Genomic DNA, 24,177 nt, shown 5'->3' with positions numbered 1-24,177 from the left:
TTTACACGTTACAAATATTTACTTACTATTTTTTAAATTTGGTTAAATTTAAAAAAGTATTTTACCTTGTGGATATATCCTACAGGATGTGGCTTTCAGGATTTCAGGAATTGGCACCAAAAAGTCAGTAAAAATGTTGCTCGCACAGAATAAAATACATTTGTGCTCTGACACAAAAACTTTGAGTATGTAAAAAAAAAATCATAACTGAAATCCATATTTGTAAAGTTATGCTGCGAGTGTGTCTTCAGTAATATATGACTTGGCTATAAAATTGCTTAATCTTTAGAGTCGCTTAATCCACAGGGTCTCTAGAGTACATAAATAAGATGCAGAAGGCCCTTGGGATAAAAGATTTTAAAAGATCCTTTAATATAACAGTATGTGGAACCGATACACACTATGAAAAGAAAAAAAAAATGCGAGACTCTCAGTTGTTAAGCTGCATGGTCCATGCCAAATGTTTGGCTCCTTTTTTAATGAAATTCTGTTTATTTGAGTTCTTTTCTCATTAGAGTAACTAAGAACACTGAAAAACAGATAAAGCAGTACAGTTACAGAAGAGTGATAATGTATGGCTGAATTGATCAAATGGACACAAACAATTTGGACTGCAGTCACTGCTGCCTGCAAACTTCTTGGCTTGCAAAGCACACAAAAACTTTGAAAGCTCAGAAAAACACTGTCAGTTTTTTCTTCTAGTACCATAAAGCCACCGCTTCATGTACAACGAGGCACGGACAATATGACAATTGCAAACAACAAGACAGCCACAGCACTGTATTGCCCTCCTGCTGCTGTGCTGTCATAAGTAGTGAGATCAATGGCGAGGTCATGAGGGTCTGTAGCCAAATGGAGGGTGTGTGTGGGGAGTGTCTCGATAAGCATGCAGGTGCGTGCAGGTGTGAATGAGGGAAAGAGGCGAATGAAATACTCACAGGTTTGAGTTTCTGTTTGAAGCTCATGGTGAGGAGTGAGTGGGGACAAGTGAACGGGCGCTGAATGAAGGCTAACACCGCCCTCCCGCTCCCCCCATCCGCACAGCTCTCCCAGGACTCCGGCAAGCACGCACTGACCCCCCGTGTGCCGGGGATGCAGTCACATCCCCAGCCCACACCAACACTGCGTTCACGCATGGCACAACTGGCACACACCCAAACAGATCCAGCAGCACACACTGCAGAGATACAGATACAGCACAGAAGACATACGCACCCATAAACACATATGCACAGAGATAGAGTCGTACAACCGGATCGAGTCTTGTTCCACACCAAACAAACTTAAAAGAAAAGAAGCTCTTTCTGAAAGACTGCTAGCTAATTTCTTTTTACAACAGAGTTTTGAATATCCCTCAGTATTAGGTGAGTGGAGCAGAGGAGATGCAACATTGATGTTGGATGAATTCTTAAAGGAAAGCACACTCTGGTTTTGTTTGACACCATCATCTAAGTTTTTCGACCAATCTCATGCAGATGCTTCTCACGAACACACAGCGACTACAGCCTTTTTCCATAGCACTTTGTACATGGAAGTTTTTGATGCCTGCTGGGTCTTTCTCTTCGGATGCACACTGCATTCTACTGCTGTACCTCAAACCACTGTACGGCGTGTCACAGAATGCACTTTGTCCTGGAGAGATTAATCAATGCTAGAATGATCAATATCATGATTTTTTTTTTCTGAAGCACCAATCGAAATTCAATTATAGAAGTGGGAATAACCAAGAAGTTTGCGTAATCAGAAACAACCGAAAGGGCTACATATGTTTCACTGTAAAACACCCACAGCAATCAATTGCATTTTCCATGTTTTATAACAAAGAGTCGCATGAGCATTAAATCATCAAGTTAAGAAAAAAATTCTCTACACTGTCATTGCTACATTTGCTACGTAACGTAATATTAACGTAATATATTGTAGCAGGCTCTGAAATGTCTTTAAAATACAGATTCCCAAAGTCTTCTTTAAAATTTTCAACCACACCAAAGGGGAATGCAGTCATGAAAACAAAACATGCTCAGTGATGTAGTTCTGACTTCCTAGGGACTACCAGGGGCAGTAGGTGGAACCATTAAAATGGAGTGGTGGGGGAGCTTGTCCAGCAGGCAAGATACGAAGGGCATTGGGGCAGATGCCATGATGGGCTACTGGCCACTGGCCTCTGCATCTATTACCTTTAGATGGCAAGGTCAATGGCAATGCCAAGCGGCAGAGGTAGAACTTGATAAACCTAGTGCTGCTGGGCCCTGGCACTGCCTTTCACAAGCACTTTTTGGCGGTCAACTGCAAGACACAAGCAGTGCAGAGCTGCCTCAATGCCTGGATGGGGCACTAAGCAATCAAGGAAAAGCATACACTTTAAACCAAATAAACAAACAAATAAATTTGCATTGGAAACAATGCAAATAGTTAAAATGTCTTAGCAACAGCAACTCCTTAACCAAATTATTGGGACACCTTGTGCTGGTGTGTACATTTCAGTAGATAGTAATCTTACATCTATTTATTTTACATTCCAATGAGTCCAATTACATCTGCATACTAGGTCTTATATAAAGACACAGACACAGACACACACACACACACACACACACACACACACACACACACACACACACACACACACACAGTCTGTGCCGCTTGTCCCATTCAGGGTTGCAGGGAGCCGGAGCCAAACCTGGCAACACAGGGCGTAAGGCTGGAGGGGGAGGGGACACATCCAGGACAGGAGAGGACACCAGTCTGTCACAAGGCACCCCAAGCAGGACTTGAACCCCAGACCCACCAGAGAGCAGGACCCGGTCCAACCAACTGCACCACCACACCCCTTCTACAAAAACACATGTATATAAAAGGATATTAAACCATTTTTTTTGCCAAGGTACTACATACCGGAAGGTGGTTAGCATACAAGATATTAAGAATCATTAACCAGATACGGAAAGACAAAGCCTTGAGAACACTAGACAGCTACTTGAGTAATGCGTACTAGCAAAAATGGTGATATTTGAAGCTCTTTCTCTGTTATGAAATACACTTCTGTTTACCGAGTTGTACATTGTTTTGTAGAAAAAATTTTGCTAAATGAATAATTGTAAATGTAAATATGTACAATACCTGCTTCTGCAATTACTGACAACTGTACTAGCTTCCCACTGCTTTATAGTTATGAAGAAAAGAGACAAAAAATTTTTATGAATTATTTGCTCAATTTGGATTTATACCATCTAAATGTTCTAACCCGACTAAAGACTTACATGCTCACTCAGGCATTCCACCTCGTAATGTAATTCGACCTGCCTTGGTTGTTTATCACCTTTATAAAAATGTATATTAAATTTACTTAAGTAACAAATTACTAACTCTGTTCTATCTTCTCGTTGAGCACTACTTCGCTACATAAGACCCGAGGAGGCCGGCCAGTGGTGACAGACGAATCCCGTGCTGACAGAGGATGATGTCCATCTGCCATGACGATCGAGATGTTCCATGCCGAGCTGGGGATCCAAGATGCCATTTACCAACATTATAATTATTACTTGTTACACACTAGCTTACAAATTGTTACTTTCTAGAATGCCCAGGAGGGGTGGGCAACCGCTGGCCAGTGGACCCCCAGAGGTTTTTTCTCCCTCAACCTTCAGTTGGGAGTTTTTGTTCCTTTCCCCGGTGGCCAGTAGGTATACTTATAGCTCTATAATAAGTTCTTCACTATGGTAGCCATTAGTCGACTGTCTTCTTTGTATCTGTTTTTCTTGCTTATGCCTGTGTTAAAGCTCTCTGTGTCACTGCGTGAGAAGAGCACTCTATAAATCTAAAAATAAATAAATAAATAAAAATAAAAAACCCGTACTGCCAATTTAATGTATGAAACACATATGACTACATTCATGTAATTAAAAAGATAAATGTCTCTTTGTATTGATTTTCAAGTCTAAGTACACAAAGGTAAGATAATCAAAAGTGTTTGGAAACTATCACTCTAAACTGTCTCCCTTTATATATTGCTGAGTGAGCATCAATAAGGGTCCCCTTATAGCTTTCACTGACAGATGAGCCACTAAACACTTATACAGCATTGCCCTATATCAAGGCCCTTTATGAAAACCATATATTCCTGAAAAACCCTTTGTAAGTTGAACTCTCATAACTCAGAGGTAATTATTATTAGTTTCAAAATATTTATTGAAATTACGTTATTTATCAGTTACGTATTAGTGGTACAGAATGCTGCTGCGAGAATTGTTACAAGAACTAGGAAGTATGACCATGCAACACCAGTACTGAAATCGCTGCATTGACTTCCATTGACTTTCATTGACGATATGTGTGTATATGAATTGGGACATGAAGTTATTAGCACCCAGTCACAATGTTATTATTAGCTATTAGTTATTATTAGTAAATTGACTTAAAAGTCTTCTTTAATCTAGAATGCCCAGGAGGGGTGGGTAGCCTTTTGGTCGAGAATGTTTTTGTTCCTTTCCTTCATTATCAGTAGGCTTACTTACAGCTTTAATTACTGCATGGTTACTGTAGTAATTTAATATACAGCATATTTCTCATATATTTGTCTATTTACATCTAAATCTATTCATTTAGCAGACACTTTTCTCCAAATTACATATCATGTAAAATATGTGTACATTATATTAGCAGAAAGAGATACCTAGATGCAGATGCATGATTCTAAAGTACAGTTAGTTACTTTCCACCACATGAACCACTGCATTTCACCATATTCGTCTTATGCCTCTGTTTAGTGCTCTATGTCACTATATGAGAAGAGCGCTCTTTAAAAATAAATTGAACTGAATGAATTACGCCGTAATACCACACAACTGTTTGCCTGCAATTCATTCAGCGCCTTTGCAACTATTTGGCACACCACGCTTAGTAAATCATGGGGCTTCTGTTTACTCCCACAGCCCAAGGATGTCACTTTCAGGAGAACTCACATACATACACACACACACACACACACACACCTTTTCTGAACCGCTTGTCCCAGTCAGGGTTGCAGGGAGGAGGAGCCTAACCCAGCAACACAGGGTGTAAGGCTGGAGGGGGGGGGGACACATCCAGGACAGGACGCCAGTCTATCGCAAGGCACCTCAAGCAGGATTTGAACCCCAGACCCAATGGAGAGGAGGACCCAGGGCAACCCACTGCACCACCGCACCCCCTTGCAGGTGAACTGATGCCTCTAAATTCTCTTTAACGTTTGAATGTATGCATATGGTACACTGCTATGCTGGCACTGCAACAAAAGCCAAAAATTGTGTGTGTCACTATATGAAACATATAATAATAAACATGTTTATAAACACACACACACACACACACACAGTCTAAAACCGCTTGTCCCAAGCGGGGTCGCGGTGAACCAGAGCGTAGCCTGGCAGCACAGGGCACAGGGCTGGAGGGGACACACACCAGTCTGTTGTAAGGCACCCCAAGCAGGACTCGAACCTCAGACCTACCAGAAAGCAGGACCCGGCCAAACCCGCTGCACCACCGCACCCCCCCCCCATGTTGAGAAAATATATTACAATTACTGACAAAAAGAAACCATAAAAATAGCAAGATACACAGAATAAATATACATATAATTGCTCCAGTTAAAAAAATGCCCATGTTTCATTGTGTTCATGTGGGTTTCCTCTCACAGTCCAAAGATGCATTTAATCTTAACTGGTGACTCTAAATTGCCCATAGTATGCATGTATTACATTGCTCTGCTGCATACAGATGGTCCTTGACTTAATTTACAGATTATTCATGTTAAAATAATACTAATATAGAATAATAATATACATACAGTAGCATATAACAATTTTACACTGTTATTTTCACTTTCGTTTATAAATCTGTTTTATTTTGTTTTTTCTTTTATGACAACATATTCCGGACAGTTAGAACAATCTCAGTATAACAATTAGAAAGAGCAGTTAAACAGAGAACACAAGTGCTAAACAACCCTGACTTCATGTCACCTTAGCCCCTTTTCATTACAGCATAAAGCAGATCTCATTAGATCATTTCATTTTGGATAGCATATAAGTGTTCGCAGGGGGGCGTGGTGGCGCAGTGGGTTGGCCCAGGTCCTGCTCTCCAGTGGGTCTGGGGTTCGAGTCCCATTTGAGGTGCCTTGCGACGGACTGGTGTCCTGTCCTGGGTGTGTCCCCTCCCCCTCCGGCCTTACGCCCTGTGTTGCCGGGTAGGCTCCGGTTCCCCGCGACCCCGTATGGGACAAGTGGTTCAGAAAATGTGTGTGTGTATAAGTGTTAGCATTTTCTATACTGCAAGATCACAATACTCGTGTTTTTGTTGACTACCCATTGTAAAAAAAAAGTTATGAGAGTAGAATCATGAACAAAACAGTCTTTAAATTAAACACAGGCACACTGACTGAGTCAATAAGAAATATGGGTGTCTTTCACAGTGAGGCCAGCTGATGTTACCATACAACAGATGGACTGGCCATCATTAGATGTAAGGTCAAATGTCTAGAATAAAAAAAAATATGGTAAGATTTATGGATATCTGTTGTAAGTACAGGCTGCCTATATCATAAGTCACAAACTATTTGTAAATCAGTGAATGACTATAGGGAGTTTAAAGCAGTGTATCCAGCATTGTAAGTCATTTTGGATAAAAGTGCCAGCTAAGAGGGGGGCGTGGTGGCGCAGTGGCGCAGTGGGTTGGCTCGGGTCCTGCTCTCTGGTGGGTCTGGGGTTCGAGTCCTGCTTGGGGTGCCTTGCGGCAGACTGGCGTCCTGTCCTGGGTGTGTCCCCTCCCCCTCCGGCCTTACGCCCTATGTTGCCGGGTAGGCTCCGGTTCCCCGCGACCCTGTCTGGGACAAGCGGTTCAGAAAGTGTGTGTGTGTGTGTGTGTGTGTGTGTCAGCTAAGAACCAGTGGTAAATGCTAGTTAGTCACTTTGGAGAGAAGCACCTGCTAAATAAATAAATGTAAATGTCTCAAGGGCAGCACAGTGGGTAGCACTGCTGTTGCACAGTGTCAGGGCTGTTTGAATGTCAGTTGACTCCAGTCCAGTTTTGTATGTTCAGGTGAATTGCACACTCTAAACTGACCTTAATGGGTGAGTGAGTTTGTGTGTGTGGTTACCCTGCAATGGACTGGCTTCCCGTCCAGGGTGTACCTCCCCAACCTTACGCCCACTGATTCTGGGATAGGCTCCTGACCAAAAGAAGCGATTATAGAAAATGAACGAGTGAGTAAATGCCTCACAGTGCTCAGCTACTGGGAGGCAGGCAAAATCCAAATCTGGACTTCATAAACATAAAGTGATGCCTCATGAGTCAAAGTAAGGGTATTTAATGAAACTCCTAATAAATTCTCACAACTCACATGAGTGTATGTTGAGGATAACTGTTGGATATTGTTCCATACCATTCTCTGCTTTTTTGCTAATATTTGGAAAAGCAAACCCCCTTAGTTATGGACAAGTCACTTGCAGCCAAATTTTTCACCTTGGTTTTTTGAAGATATGAAAAGATATTCATTTGGATTAAAGGTTGCATAATGTTTATTCACTCTGTCTCTGTCAATGTGGAAAAAGAATGGTAGATGGGTCGGCATTTTGTGTTCCAGCATCTAAACACGTAATAAAATCTGTTAGAAACCACTTTGTTTCAGCATGCAGGTCGGCTCAAATGAGTGGAAATAAAACCTTGCTGAGGACCAAGAAATGTTTATGACAGGTTGTCTTCAATACACACTGGTTATAAAAAGCCATGTCTCATCAAACTGCACTGTGTCACTGAATGCAGCAAGCAGTGGCTTCAACAGATAGTACAGTACAGGAATGACATGTCTCCTTGGCTAACAAGTTGTACACAAGCTTCCACAACGCTTTTGTATCTTGATGCTTATATTCAGGCCTAGTTAGTTATTTATGTCCAAATTATAGAAAAATGAACAAACAAACAAACAAACAACAGCAACAACGACAATAATAACATCTGCAAAAGCCTGAGTAAAACTATGAATTAATGAAAAACGCCTTATGCTCAGATTTATGCTGCAGAACTTCTGGCAGTAAACAGTGAAAAACACACACACACACACACACACACACACACACACACACACACACACACATTTTCAGAACCGCTTGTCCCTTACGGGGTCACGGGGAACCGGAGCCTACCCGGCAACACAGGGCGTAAGGCCGGAGGGGGAAGGGGACACACCCAGGACGGGACGCCAGTCCGCCGCAAGGCACCCCAAGCGGGACTTGAACCCCAGACCCACCGGAGAGCAGGACTGCGGTCCAACCCACTGCGCCACCGCACCCCCTTAGCTCAGTGAAAAACAATACACCACAAAATGCAGCCCAAATTCCACTATGTTTAGTTATGACAACGCATGCATGAGTAACTTACATCTGTAAAGCGCTTGTCATTTGAATCTAGCATTTAAAAAAGGGAAATCAAAGTCACAAAGCTGCTGAATAATCAAACACTGAATCACGTCAATATACAGATTTAAAGACAATTTACTGAGAGCTTAAGTTTCACATTTAGCTGATGCTTTACTCCAGTGCAGTTTAGAAAGTTAGGCTGTTAAAATGAATTTCCCATTTGTACAGATGATAATTTTTACAGGAACAATTTAAGGTTAAGTGTCTTGCTTGTGAATACGACAGCAGGAGGTGGCATTCAGACCTTTGTTGTTCAACTGCAATGCAACAGCGCTAACCACTATACTGCCTGCTACCCCTTGTTATGGGACCAGTTTTTAAATGTAGATCAGCAGGACATTCAAAAAGATAATTAATTACCCCTTAAATGCTCATATCACCATGGTTCCAAAGTGGATGCTACCTACCTGTGTGACTTTCTCTGTGACATTCTGCGTGCGGTCTTTCACCTTGCTGGGTGCAATGATCTCGATCTCGGTCGGTGAGGGGGGCCGCAGTCGGTCATGGGCAAAGTTGAGTGTGACCTGCGGAATCTTGGTAACGGTCCTGTACTTCATCAGGTCTGAGTCTGAGGTGGAATTGAGCATGCTGGGTTTCAGGTCTGCAAAAAGACAGTGTTCATGTTATTCTGATGTTGAAAATATTAACTGTAAAATTTAGACAAATTATTGAGTAGAGGATGAAGAGAAAATCAGAAAAGGGTCCAAGATAGAGGGCAGACAGATAGAGAGGCACTAGCAAAAACTCACTACTATTAGAGATGGAGTTTCTGCTTCGGCCACCCCAGTCCGCCCGCATCCCTTCAATGTCATCGAGTGAGGAGGCTCGGCGGAGGCTTTGCACACTTTCACGGGATCGGCTACGGAGCAACCCTCCCTCTGGGAAAGAGCCATTTGGGTCCAGGAGGTGACAGGGGGAGGTGCTGCCGACCAGGTCTGCATTATGGTCCTGCTCAATCAGGGCCTCTGTTTCTGACTGTACGCAGCTCTCTTTGGATGGGATACGGAACTCCTTGAGGGGTACCTCTTCGCTGCTGGGCTGGGCGGTGGAATTAAGGGTAAAGGAACCATACAACTTGCTCTCTGTCATAGTATACATGGTATTTATTTGGTTAGATCAAGTTCAAACTGCTTCAGTACACATGTGTAATAGTAGTGCTGGTTTCAGAGCACATTTTATTTAGTTCCAGATATACAGGCACTAGCTAGAAAAGTTCTTAATTACATCCACGTCACCCACATTACATGCCATGTACATAAACACTTCAAAAATCTGTCAGTAAAGAACTGAGGTAAACTACCATACCCTTTCATGGTAATGTGAATGCCAGCTATAGCTGTATCTATTATGTAAACAAGTATTGACAGCTGAATTATTGCAGTGGTAATTCCTTATGCAAATTCTATGCTATTTTGTCAAAAGCAGTGAAAAGTATCCACATTTCCATTTTTAGTGTATAACATTACCACTATGTCAAAAGACCAGATCTGAACATTGTATAAGTACACACACACACACACACATTTTCAGAACCGCTTGTCCCATACGGGGTCACGGGGAACCGGAGCCTACCCGGTAACATAGGGCGTAAGGCCGGAGGGGGAGGGGACACACCCAGGACGGGACGCCAGTCCGTCGCAAGGCACCCCAAGCGGGACTCGAACCCCAGACCCACCGGAGAGCAGGACCGCGGTTTAACCCACTGCACCACCGCACCCCCGTTGTATAAGTACACACACACACACACATTTTCAGAACCGCTTGTCCCATACGGGGTCACGGGGAACCGGAGCCTACCCGGTAACACAGGGCGGAAGGCCGGAGGGGGAGGGGACAAACCCAGGACGGGACGCCAGTCCGTCGCAAGGCACCCCAAGCGGGACTCGAACCCCAGACCCACCGGAGAGCAGGACCGCGGTTTAACCCACTGCACCACCGCACCCCCGTTGTATAAGTATTTACACATTAACTGTAATTCAAAAATGGGCAGTGTAGTGGTTAAGATTTTGAATTTTAAACTATAAATTCTAAATGCAGTCAGTTTCAGATTGTACCCTGTAGATTCCTTAAGCAAAGCACTTAACTTTAAGTTCCTCACACCATCCAGCTGTTTGAACAGGAAAATTTGAAAGTCTAAGTCATGTAATTGTGTTTCAATAAAACAATATTTTTTATCAATTACATAACATAACAGAGAATCATATTCCAAATTAGTTTAGATGTTCCAGAAAAGCCCAAATGTTCAGGGACAACTGGATGTTCCAAAATAGCCTAAATGTTTGAGGATAGAAGGATGTTCCAGAATAGCCTGGATGACATTAAAGTGAGACTTTATCAATGGCACCGTGGCTGTCAGTTTCCATAGGTCTGTATCTAGCCTCACAGCAATAACTCCAGAGGTTTTGCACCCTCTAATCTTTCTTGGTGGCGTTGGTAGTGGTATAGGGTGTTGGAACCAGGTGGTTGAAAGTTGAACAGGTGTTCTGAGAGTGTCATTACTTGGTTACATAGTCTGAGATACCGCACAATTTTGTTTTGATTCTCTCAGGTGTGGATGTGCCCTTGATATCAGAGGTGGACGATATGGGCGATATCGTCCACCTCTGTTAAGAGTGTAAGAGAATAAGAATTGGTCTTAAGTTGCAACGTTTTCAGACTTGAGACTTGCTTAACTGTGCATAAAAACCTATTTCATTCAGACTTGGTGATCTGTGACTCAGGACTTGAGTTAGACCAGAGAAAAATGACTTGTGAGGACTGAATATTTTATCAATGTAATTATTCATATTTTGTGCTGGTATTCACGCAGAGGGATTGATGGTAAAGATCATTAATTTTGGATCTTCACAGTTTACAGTCAACTCCACTAACAACAGCCATTTGCAAAACTTGTGGGTTAAAGTGAGTGACGCAATGACCACAACATCAAATGTCATTCGAGATTGTAAGACTCACAGAAACAGGTACGCTAACTATAAATAGCTATAACCAGATATTCTAAGCGTTAACAGCAGACCCAGTCCAACCTTTTTCTGTCGCCATTTGCTATTCTATGTACCGTAACTTGAGAAAACAAAGTGTAATTCCACATATCAAAAATCTGCTGCTTATTAATACAACACCATTAATATTGTTTCTCCATTTTGCCCACAGTACCTTGTCATTCTGTTAGGTGGTGAACGACACCTGTGTGGAACATTTAATCTGTAAATTTGACAAATGTCAGCTGGGATGAAACAAAAGCGTTTTTTTTTATGTAGACACTTGACAACTGTAGCAAGACAACAGATGAACTGTAGAGATCAGAATATCTATTCAATATGCGTAACTGTTAATATGCAGAGAGAGTGTTATTTTACATAACTCAGAGGCTTGGATTATCCAGATTTTGCACTGTGCACACAGACATGGGAAGTCTTTCATATAGAATTTGCTTTAGTAAAATTATTTCTGACCCCATAATAAGGGCATTACATCACAGTCTTAGAATCACTGAATTCATTCTTACACTGGAGTAATTGGAATGTTAGCTATTTTCACAATTGCGATCAGGACAGATTTTCAAAACTGTAAAATATTGTAACGACCCGCGTTACTGGTATTTAGAGGGGAAGATGTTTTGCATAAATAAGTTGCATTATGGGGGATAATGTGAAGTGAACGTGTGTAACCACTGGGGGCACTTAAGGGGAAAATGATGGGGTGACTGTTTCCCAGTATGGTGGAAGGAGAGCTTGGGGTGTTAAGCAGGCTGAGAAGGTTGGCTGTAAGTGCAGGTCCTGGGGGGAATGGGGTCCTCAGAGTGAGAACATTGTTTCTCTGGTGTTTTAATAAATCATTTGTCATGAATACTACCTCTGCTTCCTTCTTTGCCCCATCCAAATCAATAGTGCTATGTGCTACAATATAAGTTTGACATGCTCCTACCTGTGTCTGTGTGCCTACTGTAGCCATTTTGTATCAGTAACAAACTACCATCAATTTATAATTTCTTCTAAATTATCTTAACATGGACTAAAACCCTAAATCCACAATGTTCTTTGAACTCTTCTGCTCTGACAAATGACAACTCTTGATTTATGTGAACCACTCACCTGCAGATAGTCCACAACCACACCTTCAAACTGATCCTTTGTGAGGGATGGTCGGTGCAGGGCAATGGACCGTAGAGATGGCAACTTCAGCCTTAGTCTGCGACTTTGACCTGGGAGACCACAGAGGTGTCAGGAGCTGTTGCAATAGGCCATACACATATAGGAACATGACTGCTGTTAATGATAACAGCAGTCTCTTTGTCATACACAGAAAACAAAAACAAACACACGCAGACTGACCAGCCTTGATCCAGCCCTGTGCCATTCTCTGACGAAGCCCGCCCTTTTTGGGTGACGTGTCCAACAACTCCTGAAAGTTGAGGATGAACATGATGACGGCTCCATCCTCATTCTTCACTGGTACCACATCGACCAGGCAGGGCAGACAGGTCCCTGAGAGAGCAGGAAATTACGTACCCCTGGCTTGTCACACATGCAGCATGTACATCCTAGCCAGGACATGCATCCATGACTGTGCCAACAACCAATAACTACAGCATGTTGGCTGCTCTCTGGTCATACTGGTTGCATTTATTATGCATTTATTGAGAAAATTCCTAAAAAAATTCCAAACCAATGAGGCAAAGGCTAGCAAGCTGTGTGCCCTGTTCTCTCAATTTTTCATTTATACATCAATTTCCTTTCCAGTTTTAATTCTTAATTGTTATTTACAGCTGAGTACAAAGACAAATTTACATTCTTTGATTATCATGTTAATTGAAAACAACAAAGAATTATTGGATAGGTTTTTTTCTGTTCAGCGCAAACAAAATGCAATTTGTTCATTTCAACTTATCTTCGAAAGAAAGAAAAAGCAAAATATAAAATTGACTATTTTCTAAATCTACAATTTACGGTAGGCTGATATATAACTGTAGCTGTGAAAATAATTTCCAGTACTTTTTTTGGTTCTTCCCAAACTACAGCTTCTATAAAAGGTCAGAATAACTACACAGTGGGGCTCATGCAATGCAGCATGAACCCTTCACCCTCAGAATACTGGTAATCATCACAGGCCTGAAGGCACCATTATAGGTAATGCAAGTCCTGTGGGTATCTAGGAAGCGTAAATGCACTCATATGGTTGCTAGATGCCACCTAATCATTACAGCCTGGAGTCTCTGCTCTGATACCTTTTCTTGTTTCTTTGAATAAGATTTTTTAAACAGTAATAAATTTTTGCTGGATTACCTATTTACAAAGCTGTCTTTATGATATAATCTGTTTCACTGATCTAGGGTCTGTAAGGCATTGTCAGCAGGGAACAGTCTATCAAAAATAGACCACTATGAATTCCATATTATCCATTAATCTATGCATGTACAAGTCATCATCTGGCTAAGAATCACTTTGCTAAATAGCACCCTATGTGTTTAACTTTTGATAAGCTTCCAACTGTTGTTGGGCTAAACACATAGAATCGGTGTGGTACCATTGCTTTTGTTTACATTAGGCTATTTTGCAGCATGACTCATGGTTACAACTATAGCATGTACATTAAATTACCCTGATCAGGAGGTCAGGCCACAAAACCCTTAAAACTGCAGGATACCACAAACACTACTATGTTGGAAATTATGCAAAGGGAGGACAGTGATTCAGGTTTTTAGTTTTTGGAGCCTGATGTGCCCAATAAACCTAGAGGCCTGCAGTGACCTGGACTGCTTACTCCTTTAGAGTGATAATAAATGACAGATGGAGGGCCTGAGAAAAGCCTATCCCTCCTGGACTGCCTGAGAGACAGACGGCTTTCACAGCAGCAGATTAGAAGAGGACAAGACTTCCTCGCCTCCTGGGTCTACATTGATATTAACCAGGCCTAAAAATAGTCCCCCAAGTGGTGGGTGGAAATGGTAGGGGGCCCCAGTTCCCTCTGACATTAGTCTCCTTCATGTATTTGGTTTTGTCACTCATTTACACAAATCTCCATCCCTGGCCAAACACAATTTTATATCAGTTCATTAATGGCACAATGTATTGAATGTACCAGAATTTATTTTAATTCCTGACTGGTATGACGCCTGGCCTTTTGTGCTTCCTTTTGTCCTGTATGGTTAATCAGAGAAGTAAACTGGTCCAATGTAGAACCAGTCCGAATAAATGAACCCTAGCACTGTGTACACTAAGTACACACCATTTGTGTGAAGTGCTCATTTATGGGGGTGTGGGCATAGTGGTGGGGGTGTCACTATTCTATTAAAAATACACTGATGTTCTAGTAACCTCATCTAATACTCACTTGAGCTGAGTACTTCTGAAATAAAACAGTATACTGCAATGGAACTTTTTGTGGTTGAGTGGAGGTTCAAAATGACAGACACTTAAGCATACAGTGCAGAGACAGGGGCCTCACAACATTATCAAACTCCATTATGTATGCACAAAACAAACAGTGATTTCTTCATTTGAGCTTGTGCTGTGTGTGTATAAATGGACTAGTTTGTGCTTTTTCTCTGTACATTTGCCTTTCTGTTGATGTTTGCTTGTATTGTGAATGTGTACCTGAAGGAAAGGTAGCATGAAAAACCTGTCAGTCAGTCAGACCATGAGGAATTTTGTATATAATGACATCTTGTGTTTTTTTCTGCCCTGCGCCCACCACTGACGTCAAATCAATAACAAAAGCCAGATGGAGCTATAAGATAATAATGCCAGCCATTCATGCTTTTCAGATACCGCACTTTCATAATGGTTCAGACGATTATAACATTTGACAGTATTTCAAAGCCTTCAATTGTGACTCCACCTGGCTATAAAAGTAAAATCATTTATAATGAAATAATTAAAAATAAATGGCCTCAACATAATGAAAGGGTTGCCATGGTGAAAAGCTGGCTAGTGACACTAAACAAAACTGCAGTAGATGTGATAGGTAATAATGATGTATGAATAGTATGTCACCATCCTTTCTGGATAAAATAGTGTTACATTTTTATGTTCCTATATGATGTTTACATTTTATCACTTTTGTTCTTTGTTATAACATTTTAATTGCAATTACTGCAGCTATTTTTTCTTGATGTCTCAATTCTGATATTCACTCTCTTTTGTCCTCATATTGAATAGTGTTACTCTGAGTCAGACAGCTAAATGACAAGAAATTTGACTAGAAATTTTCAGATGTCATTCATGCAAAGAAAAATCTAATCTCCTAATTTCCGTATACCTCCATAGCTTTTATGTATAAATCACATCCCAATCAAGAGCATAGAAATGTATATTGAAAATGTGCTGAATGCCAAGAAGGCAGACTAACATGATCATGCAATCAAAGGCATAGTGGCAGAGGGTACGTGATCAAGTCAGAAAGGTATGGGTAGCAGCAAGTGTACTGGGTGGATGCTTTAAGAAATGGACTAACAATTGCCACTTGCTGTAGTTAGACTGTAAATGCTTGTTTCTTAGTTGTTTTAGTTGTTTTCTGTATCAAGTTACTTATGACTGAAACAAAGCAATGACTACTTTTTGTTCTATAAATCACACATTGTTTATCAAAGCCAATTACCAAAGTTAGATATTAATACAAAGCCAACACTTTTTTAGACAGAAACAGAGCAGTGCTGAAAAAATTTTACTTTCACTTTTAAAGAAAAGACCAAGACAAATTACATCCTTTCATTGGACAATGCAAATGCTGACTTTGAGAGGGTTAAAAATCTGGACTATCACATGATAATAAGAAAAATTACAGCAAGCGATTAGGCTAGGACCGGTATTACCCTGGCATACCTTCTTTGGCATAGTACAGGATCTCCACTTTGCGTTCCTCAGAACCCAAAAGTGCTTGTCCTATCTGGGCCAAGGCACTTTTCATGGTTCCTGGCCCCACCAAGAACTGGCAGGTGCATGGTTGTTGCATGATCTCTGCTCGCGAGAAACCAAACATCTGGCAGAAGCCCTCATTGCAATAGATGATGGAACAGTTCTTCATCTGTGCATTGGCGATGAGAAACTTGCGGTCTGATGTGAGAGAAAACCAAAATGTCAGATGGAGGGAAGGAAGTAGGAGACAAAGGATGACAAAGAGAAAGCTAAGTTGTAATATACTGTGACAGTATGTTCCTCAGTGCACTGCAAGAGCTAGTACCAGCACTTAATAAAACGGCATATAAAGCAGAGATTGTGCCTCTACAGTTGCTTGGTAAAATCACCTCTTTCTCAACTTTAGCCATTTTTGTCAGTAATCATTCTTCTTTTCTCTGACTGCAGTAAAGTGGCATACTGTCAATATTTATAGAAGTCTGAATTGGGTAAGTCAAAATTATTTCTTAGGAGGCTGAAAGTCACCACTGACTGATCTGCAAGAAAAATTATATATCCAATAACCATTTAGAAAACCGATATACTGCAGAGTGTTGAATATGACCATTTTTCTGGATAAAGACAAGCCCTTTTAAAACTTCTTAATGTAAGCCAAAGAGTTTAACAGTCTTGTGTAGCATCAGCAGACTTCATACCAACCCACTGAAAATATTGTCTAACCATGAACCAATAATTCACTTGTTTCATTTGTGCAGCCCCACTAAAATATCATATTTTATAGAATGTTTGGGGAGTTTAATTATGGGTTTTTTGTTGCCCCAGATAAATCTAGAGATCAGGGTGTATAATTTCTTAAAAATTAATCTGACAAGTAATAGGGCAGATTTTTAAATAGGTATTGCAGACAAAGTAAAACATTCATCCACACAACTTCAGTTCTACCAAATATTGAAATACGTAAAGAGGTCCAAAAAGCTAAATCCTCTTTTAAATTATAAATGGGCAGCAAACAGTTAGTGTCTAGAAGGTGATTCAGATTAGTAGTAACAAAAATTACAAGGTATCGAAGACCAGTTTCCCTGTAAATTGAAACAGCAATGAAAATGAAGAGGAGTACACACACACACACACACATTTTCAGAGCCGCTTGTCCCATACGGGGTCACGGGGAACCGGAGCCTACCCGGCAACACAGGGCGTAAGGCCGGAGGGGGAGGGGACACACCCAGGACGGGATGCCAGTCCCTCGCAAGGTACCCCAAGCGGGACTCGAACCCCAGACCCACCGGACAGCAGGACTGTGGTCCAACCCACTGCGCCACCGCACCCCCCCATGAAGAGGAGTATTCAGTTGCAAATCCAGAGATTCAGAGAGATTGATTTTACAACCTGAAAGTTTACCGCAACAAGATATCACCTTTAAAACTGCTAAAATACATGCCAATACATGCTTTGGTTACAACTTTAAAACCACATTCCGAAAACTAATAAATGAAAAGAAGCATTCTAATGGATTTTTGTCTTTCTTTAAAATTAGACTAATTGAAGCTCTATTTCTAGATTCAGGGATATGGCCCTCTTTGAGAATGTTGTTAATTAGCAGCATTAGTATAGGGCATAATTTAAGCAAGATTTTCTTATAGAATTCCACAGGAAAGCCATTAGGCCCATCAGGCTTGCATTTCCTGAAGGCATCAACTGTGTCCCAGACCTTCTTCAGACTAAATGGGGCATTTAGAAAAGAATGGTCTGGTTGATATCTGGAGAGAATTGTACCCTGACATTAAGGATTACACATTTTATTCTAATCTCCGTAAGTGAGATTCCAAACTAGACTATATTTTCATCGTTAACAGCTTTATTCATACAGTCAGCTCTTGACAGATTGGTTCTATTGGCCCTAGCGTACTCTCAGACCGTGGAGTCGTGTATTTAGAAGTTGATTTTCAAAGGATCTATAAAACTAAGCAACTGAGACAGAACTCCACTTTTTTTGTATAATGAACCATCCTGTATGGGAATTTGTGAAAATATACACTGGTACTTTCAAGCCTACAACTTTTGCCATTACTGTTTTATCTAGAGCTAAAGTTACACTTCTTATTAATTTCCAAAGATTCCTACCAAATAAAAAAAAAAACTATGTGACCAGGAGCATAAAAAATTTGAATTAGAAGTGAAACAGCTAGTGAAAGAAACGATCTCCAACCCAGGACAACTGAAACTGACTAACTAATAGAAAGGCTAAATGTCAGCTGAATTATACAAATAATGTTAATAAGCGACTGCTCTTTGCAACATGGGGAATATAAACTGGGAAATAAACCTAATTGTCTTCTGGCCAATCAATTTCTAACCACTAACCCTAAAATCAAAACACAAAGAGTGGTCGATAAAGGCTGTATGTATACCTTCAGGCATAGTTACCTCTGCCTCTTTGGCAATTAATAACACTTTCAAAGAAAATTAAAAATTGCAAAGTTCAATGGATAAAATATAATCATATTTCAAATGTTTATTGCTACCTAGTGTATCAAACAAAGACTTTTGTTTCTAGCTAACAATTAATTCCAACAAATGTGCAGACAGATATAGTCAGAGTGAAACACAATAAGAACACTGAATTTATGCTATGGGAATACAATGCTCATACAGTTAACATAGGTAAAAGTATTGCTTTTTGCAAAAAGCAAAATTGCTGACTGCTTGCTGAATTACAAATTAAGTTTCTGTTGTTCAACAGGAAGCTATCTGAAAAAAACACATTGGGTAGGACTGGAGGTTATGTGGTTTCATGAGAGGTCATTCATGATGGTAGGAGATCTCATTCATCCATTTTTAGGACACTAAAAAGAGGTGTTCTGAAAATATTGCTTAAAACTTGCTAATCACGTAGTAAGTTTTATCCTAATGTATTGTGCTCATTAATTATAATAATTCCAATATAATAAATAACTTTATTATATAAAAGTGATTTTGATATTCCCAGATGAAATCCTTAGAAAGGCTGGACTGACATTTTAACCACAATTACAAGATGACTAACAGGGGGACCACAGGCAAAACTGCTCAAGGAAGGAATACCGAGACCCAAAAAAGTTCCAAAAAAGAGACTGCGGGAAGAAAAGGAATCACAAGAAGTTCACTCAAACGTAAGTATCCAGAAGAACAAAATCATATTCTTGATTAACTCAGAGCAGCAGTGTGGCATTTTGGGTCACAAAGTACAGGGGCTGCTGGATTATATAACACACAATTATGCAGCACAATTAGCCTGTTGCTAAGCAGCAACAGCATGTTCCTCTCCTGGTGAAGACAGATGATGCTAAACACCTGGGTGGCCATGGAGGCAACAGCAACAATTAAGAAAGATCATCCACATCCCACCATACATTGGGAAAATGTATAGTATATTCAACAGTCCTGCTCAACAGAGACAGCTATGACAGCGCACATACATGGAAAACACACTCTCAATAAGGTACATCAAACATTCTGTCTCAGGGTAGTGAGCTACTGCTCACAGAGACAGCAACATATACAAATCAATACAAGGAAAATCTTTTTTAAGCCATGAGAAAGACAGAGGAGACAAAACATTAAAAAACATGGTATAGAAACACTGGAGCAGCCCGAAAACAAATCATTAAGAGGAACATCTCAGTTTTAGCTATAATTGCTGAGTAAATGCTCATCTGAGGACATGCTGAGAGTAGAGTCAGACTGACCTTCTTGAACACACACACTGTTGCCCATCTAGCTAAGTCTCCCGTTGACATCAGCCTCTGATAGCCAGCTCCTGCATAGCTCCGACCCTCGGGATGAAACATCTGACCTGACACCCAGCAGTGGCCTGTAAGCAACTGGGCTTTAACATGACAGCAGTTTATTTTGGGCTGTTTCTATGCACTCTATGCCATTGGCTTTGCCTCTCCATATAACCAGCTTTGCTATCTGCCAGGATTTAAGGCTGGTACTCTCTTATCTGCCTGCAGATTTCAAGAGGCCAAAGCCATGACTGAGAAAGCTCTATACCTTGCCAGTAGCAACATTACCAGCAATCTGCTAAATGTGAGATTTTTACATGAAGGTAGAAATACAGAAAAACACTGTAACTGATTATTGGAACAACCACTTGTCAAAAAGGTAAGCACAGCCATAATCTTAAGAACCATTTGCCATGGAATTTTCATAAACAGAGAAGAAACAAGATAGTAGACATGTATTACATTAAATTCTTGTTGTGGCATTAACCATATGAAATATTAACTGTGCAATTTGCTTGAGCATGACAGAAGTGATATGAAACTCAACGGTAGAGCTGATCATAGACAAGGTATTTTGATGGCTGACAAGGGTCTATTAGCAAATGAAAACACTTATTTAAAAACACTAGTTCACTGATGATGAATTACGATCAGCAGATCTACATGTAGCTGTTTCTGCTAGTCGCTGGAATCCTGAGTCACTCATGCAGGACAGCTGTGAAACTAACTCGTGATTTGGTTTATGTGTCCATTTGCCTTATTTGGTGAAATATGCAGCCGTTTCACACGCACTTAGTGAAGATTTGACCTGTGTTGTCTGGCACATGAATGAGGGCTCCACTGCAGTGCTGATGCACGGACTCTTAGTAGATAAAGAAACCACATGTTTTCAATCACATCATGCACAGAAACTCACAATGCAACAAGGAGAAACGCAATACACTTCATGTTAGACTTGATTCTATTGAAAAGTTTTCAGAGACTAAAGTATTTTACTGTGATAGCTAATTTCCTCACATGATAGCATGGGATTATGGAAAACAAGGATATCTTGTACACACAAAGTAAAAGTCCACAAGGTTTTGGTGAAAAACAAACATATATTTTTTAATATATTAGATTTTGTATTTTTTCCTTTGCCTCAAAGAGGTTGTTCCTATTTTTAAGCCCTGCACTCAGCCTGTCCACTTCAGCAGTGGAATTACTGAGCAGAGTAAGCAATCCAAATGATTCTGAATACACAAAACAATAATGGTATTGCGGAGTTGTGGTGTTGAGAGTGTAAGTAGGAAGTTGATGGGTGGAGCTGAAAGAAAGGCACTGGCACACAAGGTCCTGGGGTCGCGGTTGTTACAGCAACCGGCTGGGGTAAGCTCTGGCGTACGGTTTACAGCAAAGCTGTAACATAGCCTCGGGGAGAGGAGTGGCTTTTTAGGAATCAGCAAGGGGCACAATTCAAAATCTCTCACAATGTGGTGAGTTTCCATGAATCTGCACTGACAACAGCATGTGCCATGTGTACATTTATTGTGATATTTCACTTATAAAGTATTTTCATCTTTAGTAAGGACAATGAGCACATAATACAAATTCTAAGTTTAATGTCAATTTATTTTTAAAGATAAATGTGGTGCACACATCTAGTATGTAAACACAGCCACTGCAATGCACATTAAAAACAAATTAATTTTTCCAAATCTACTGAGCAGTGAACTCATCACTAGGAAATGTTCCTTTTGTTCTCACAAATATGAAAAAAGAAGGAGAATAGGAAAATACCGAAGCCCCGAATTTCACTGTGGGGGTAACAGGGGAATGATTGAGCAGGCAGCGCTCATGTTTCTCGAACACAATCAAAAAACACAAGTCAGGAGGATATAGTAGTAAGTAAATACCTGTATGGCTACGTATTTTAAGTAAGGCAAACCTGTAACATGTATGATAAAGCATTTATACATTTAAACATCCCTCTACTTGTTCATGTGATTCTTCTGACTTGACCCAGGTACAGCTGTAGTAAATCCTGCAACACAGTGAATTGTATTGTTTGCTACAATACTGAACCCGAGACACACTCAAGTGAAGAATTTGCCCGTATTTACCAGCTGGAGTAGTTCGGGCAAAGGAAGACACTTAATCCTGTCTTTCCTCTTAACTTCACTTTGTACAGGACCCACACAACAGGTGCTTTCACATTTTCAGGGAGGGAAAATAATTAATTACTTAACGACACATTACCATCAGCGAAAGTACAACTTTAAGTTTAATATATATATTCTTCTCCTGTGCTGAGGCAAACAATAACACATGATTCGGCGACGTTTCAGAAAACGTCATGTAACGAACCATTTAAATGAAACACGAGAAAGATAAAGAAGGTAACACGCAGCCCTTGCCTCCACTTACTGAACATCTGGGAAGTTACACATTCGCCATACGAAACAGCAAACAATCTCGGCTTTTTACTCGCCTCGAGCGTTGCGCACGTGGGCGAAGCGCGAAACGCCCGCGTCCTATGAAAAAAGGTACTTTCTATTTATTCTCTCAGGACACAGCGTGTCCCGGCTACTTACTTTGTCCATCGAATTTCCTGATGATCGTGTCCAGGTACGTGTTCTGCAGGGCTACATGTCCTCGTCTCACTGGCATTTTCAAGTACCGAACAGCGTCTTCCAACGCATTAACCCCTCGGCTTTGTCCTATTTAAAAAAAAGTATGCGCCCAGGGAGTAAAACTGAGACGCATGTCGGGCAGTATGGAGGAAGCAGTGACAGAGGCCGGGGACGAAGGAGCGCCGGTTAACGCGGCACAGCCGCGGAGTCGACTTCACGCGCGCGCGCTCCGTCAGGACGACAGTTCAAACGACACCTAGCGCTGGAGCCGGAGCCGAGCCGCGACGAGGCGGGTGGCGCGCGGCGCTTTGCCGCGTTGCAGCGCGAGATAAGGTCGCTATGTCAAACGGCTTGACTAGTCGAAGAATAAGGAAAAGGAGGGGACGCGGAAATTATATATATATAATATATATATAACGTGATCGCTGCAAGGGATGGCGTTATAAATATGCAAAAGCCTGCACTCAATCACGAGAGAAAGATGAGAGTGTCCGTGGACAGCTGTGCCCGTGGCCGTGGCGTGGCGACGCGCACAGGTCGTCCAGGAAGAAGCGGCGGAGCGCGTTGAGCTCACGATGTGGCCGCAGGGAGCCGTCAGTTGACAGCGTGACAGAGAGCAGAGTCGCTCTAAATAGAGCGCCTATCACTGTCTCTGAGCCCCTTGTAATTTAATCTGTTTTTTGGGTGACATGCAGCTGTGACAGCAATTTGGAGACTGCGGTATATAATTAATTGAACTTAATTGATCTCTCCGCTGCGCTGCGGTTACACAACAGGCTCCGAGTTGATAAGTCGCATAAGTTTTTCCTTCTCAACAGTACAGTTGCCTGCTTAACTAAAATCGCGAGGTGACTATTAGAATGAGCGACCATCAGTGTGCTCAATAATGTAGGTGTAAAGGAGGCTGTTGGAAGCCCAGTGTTCAAGCAAGACTGATGTCCCGCCCATGTTTCAATGTAATTTATCTGAGCACTACCAATATTTTTGCTCCAACCAGTATTGTGCAGTGAGACTGCAGAATCCAGTACAAATCATACTGTTCAGCACATCAAAGTCTCAAGTTATTTGTGATGTCTATTGTGGTTAATATGTTTTTTTTTCCAGGATTAGTAGGATGTCTTAAATAAATATTTCAAATTGGCATCAGAAGGAGTGGACACTTTAAAAGGTGTTTGCTGATGAAAAACAGGCAAGGAGGAAATGATAAGAGTATGGAAAACAAAATGCAGCTGGACAGTCTGAAAATTTAAGAGATAATAGATACTATGCTCTTCAGAACAAGAAAGACAAGGCATCCAGCACCTTTTTTTGCTGTTTTGACAAGTCAGGTCTCAAACAAGACAGCCTCTTGAAATGCCGCCGACCTTAAAGTGTGATATATTTAGAACCAGTGGGAAAAAGACAGGTCTCTTTGAAGCCAACTGCTCAACCATTGCCTTCCCACATCTTTGTACCATCTTTGGGCTGCTGCAGGCCTGGGCTGGCCACCCGA

At 41.2% G+C, this 24,177-nt stretch overlaps 1 protein-coding gene across 1 annotated transcript in view; it reads right to left on the bottom strand.

The window, feature by feature from the left end:
• Positions 1-23,081, bottom strand: part of LOC108922534 (potassium voltage-gated channel subfamily H member 6-like) — a 45,557-nt gene extending 22,476 nt beyond the window's left edge. Inside the window, exons 1-6 of the mRNA XM_029250263.1 lie at positions 22,647-23,081; positions 16,274-16,504; positions 12,785-12,937; positions 12,545-12,654; positions 9,200-9,488; positions 8,858-9,051 (exon numbers count right to left, since the gene is read on the bottom strand). Coding sequence (XP_029106096.1) covers positions 8,858-9,051; positions 9,200-9,488; positions 12,545-12,654; positions 12,785-12,937; positions 16,274-16,504; positions 22,647-22,722 — 1,053 coding nt within the window. The 5' untranslated portion in view covers positions 22,723-23,081. The remainder of the gene's footprint in view (positions 1-8,857; positions 9,052-9,199; positions 9,489-12,544; positions 12,655-12,784; positions 12,938-16,273; positions 16,505-22,646) is intronic.
• Between the last annotated feature and the right edge of the window lie 1,096 nt (positions 23,082-24,177).

The sequence above is a fragment of the Scleropages formosus genome, chromosome 3 (assembly GCF_900964775.1).
Source record: "Scleropages formosus chromosome 3, fSclFor1.1, whole genome shotgun sequence".
NCBI lineage: Eukaryota > Metazoa > Chordata > Actinopteri > Osteoglossiformes > Osteoglossidae > Scleropages > Scleropages formosus.
This window is presented reverse-complemented; position numbering and strand designations above follow the sequence as displayed.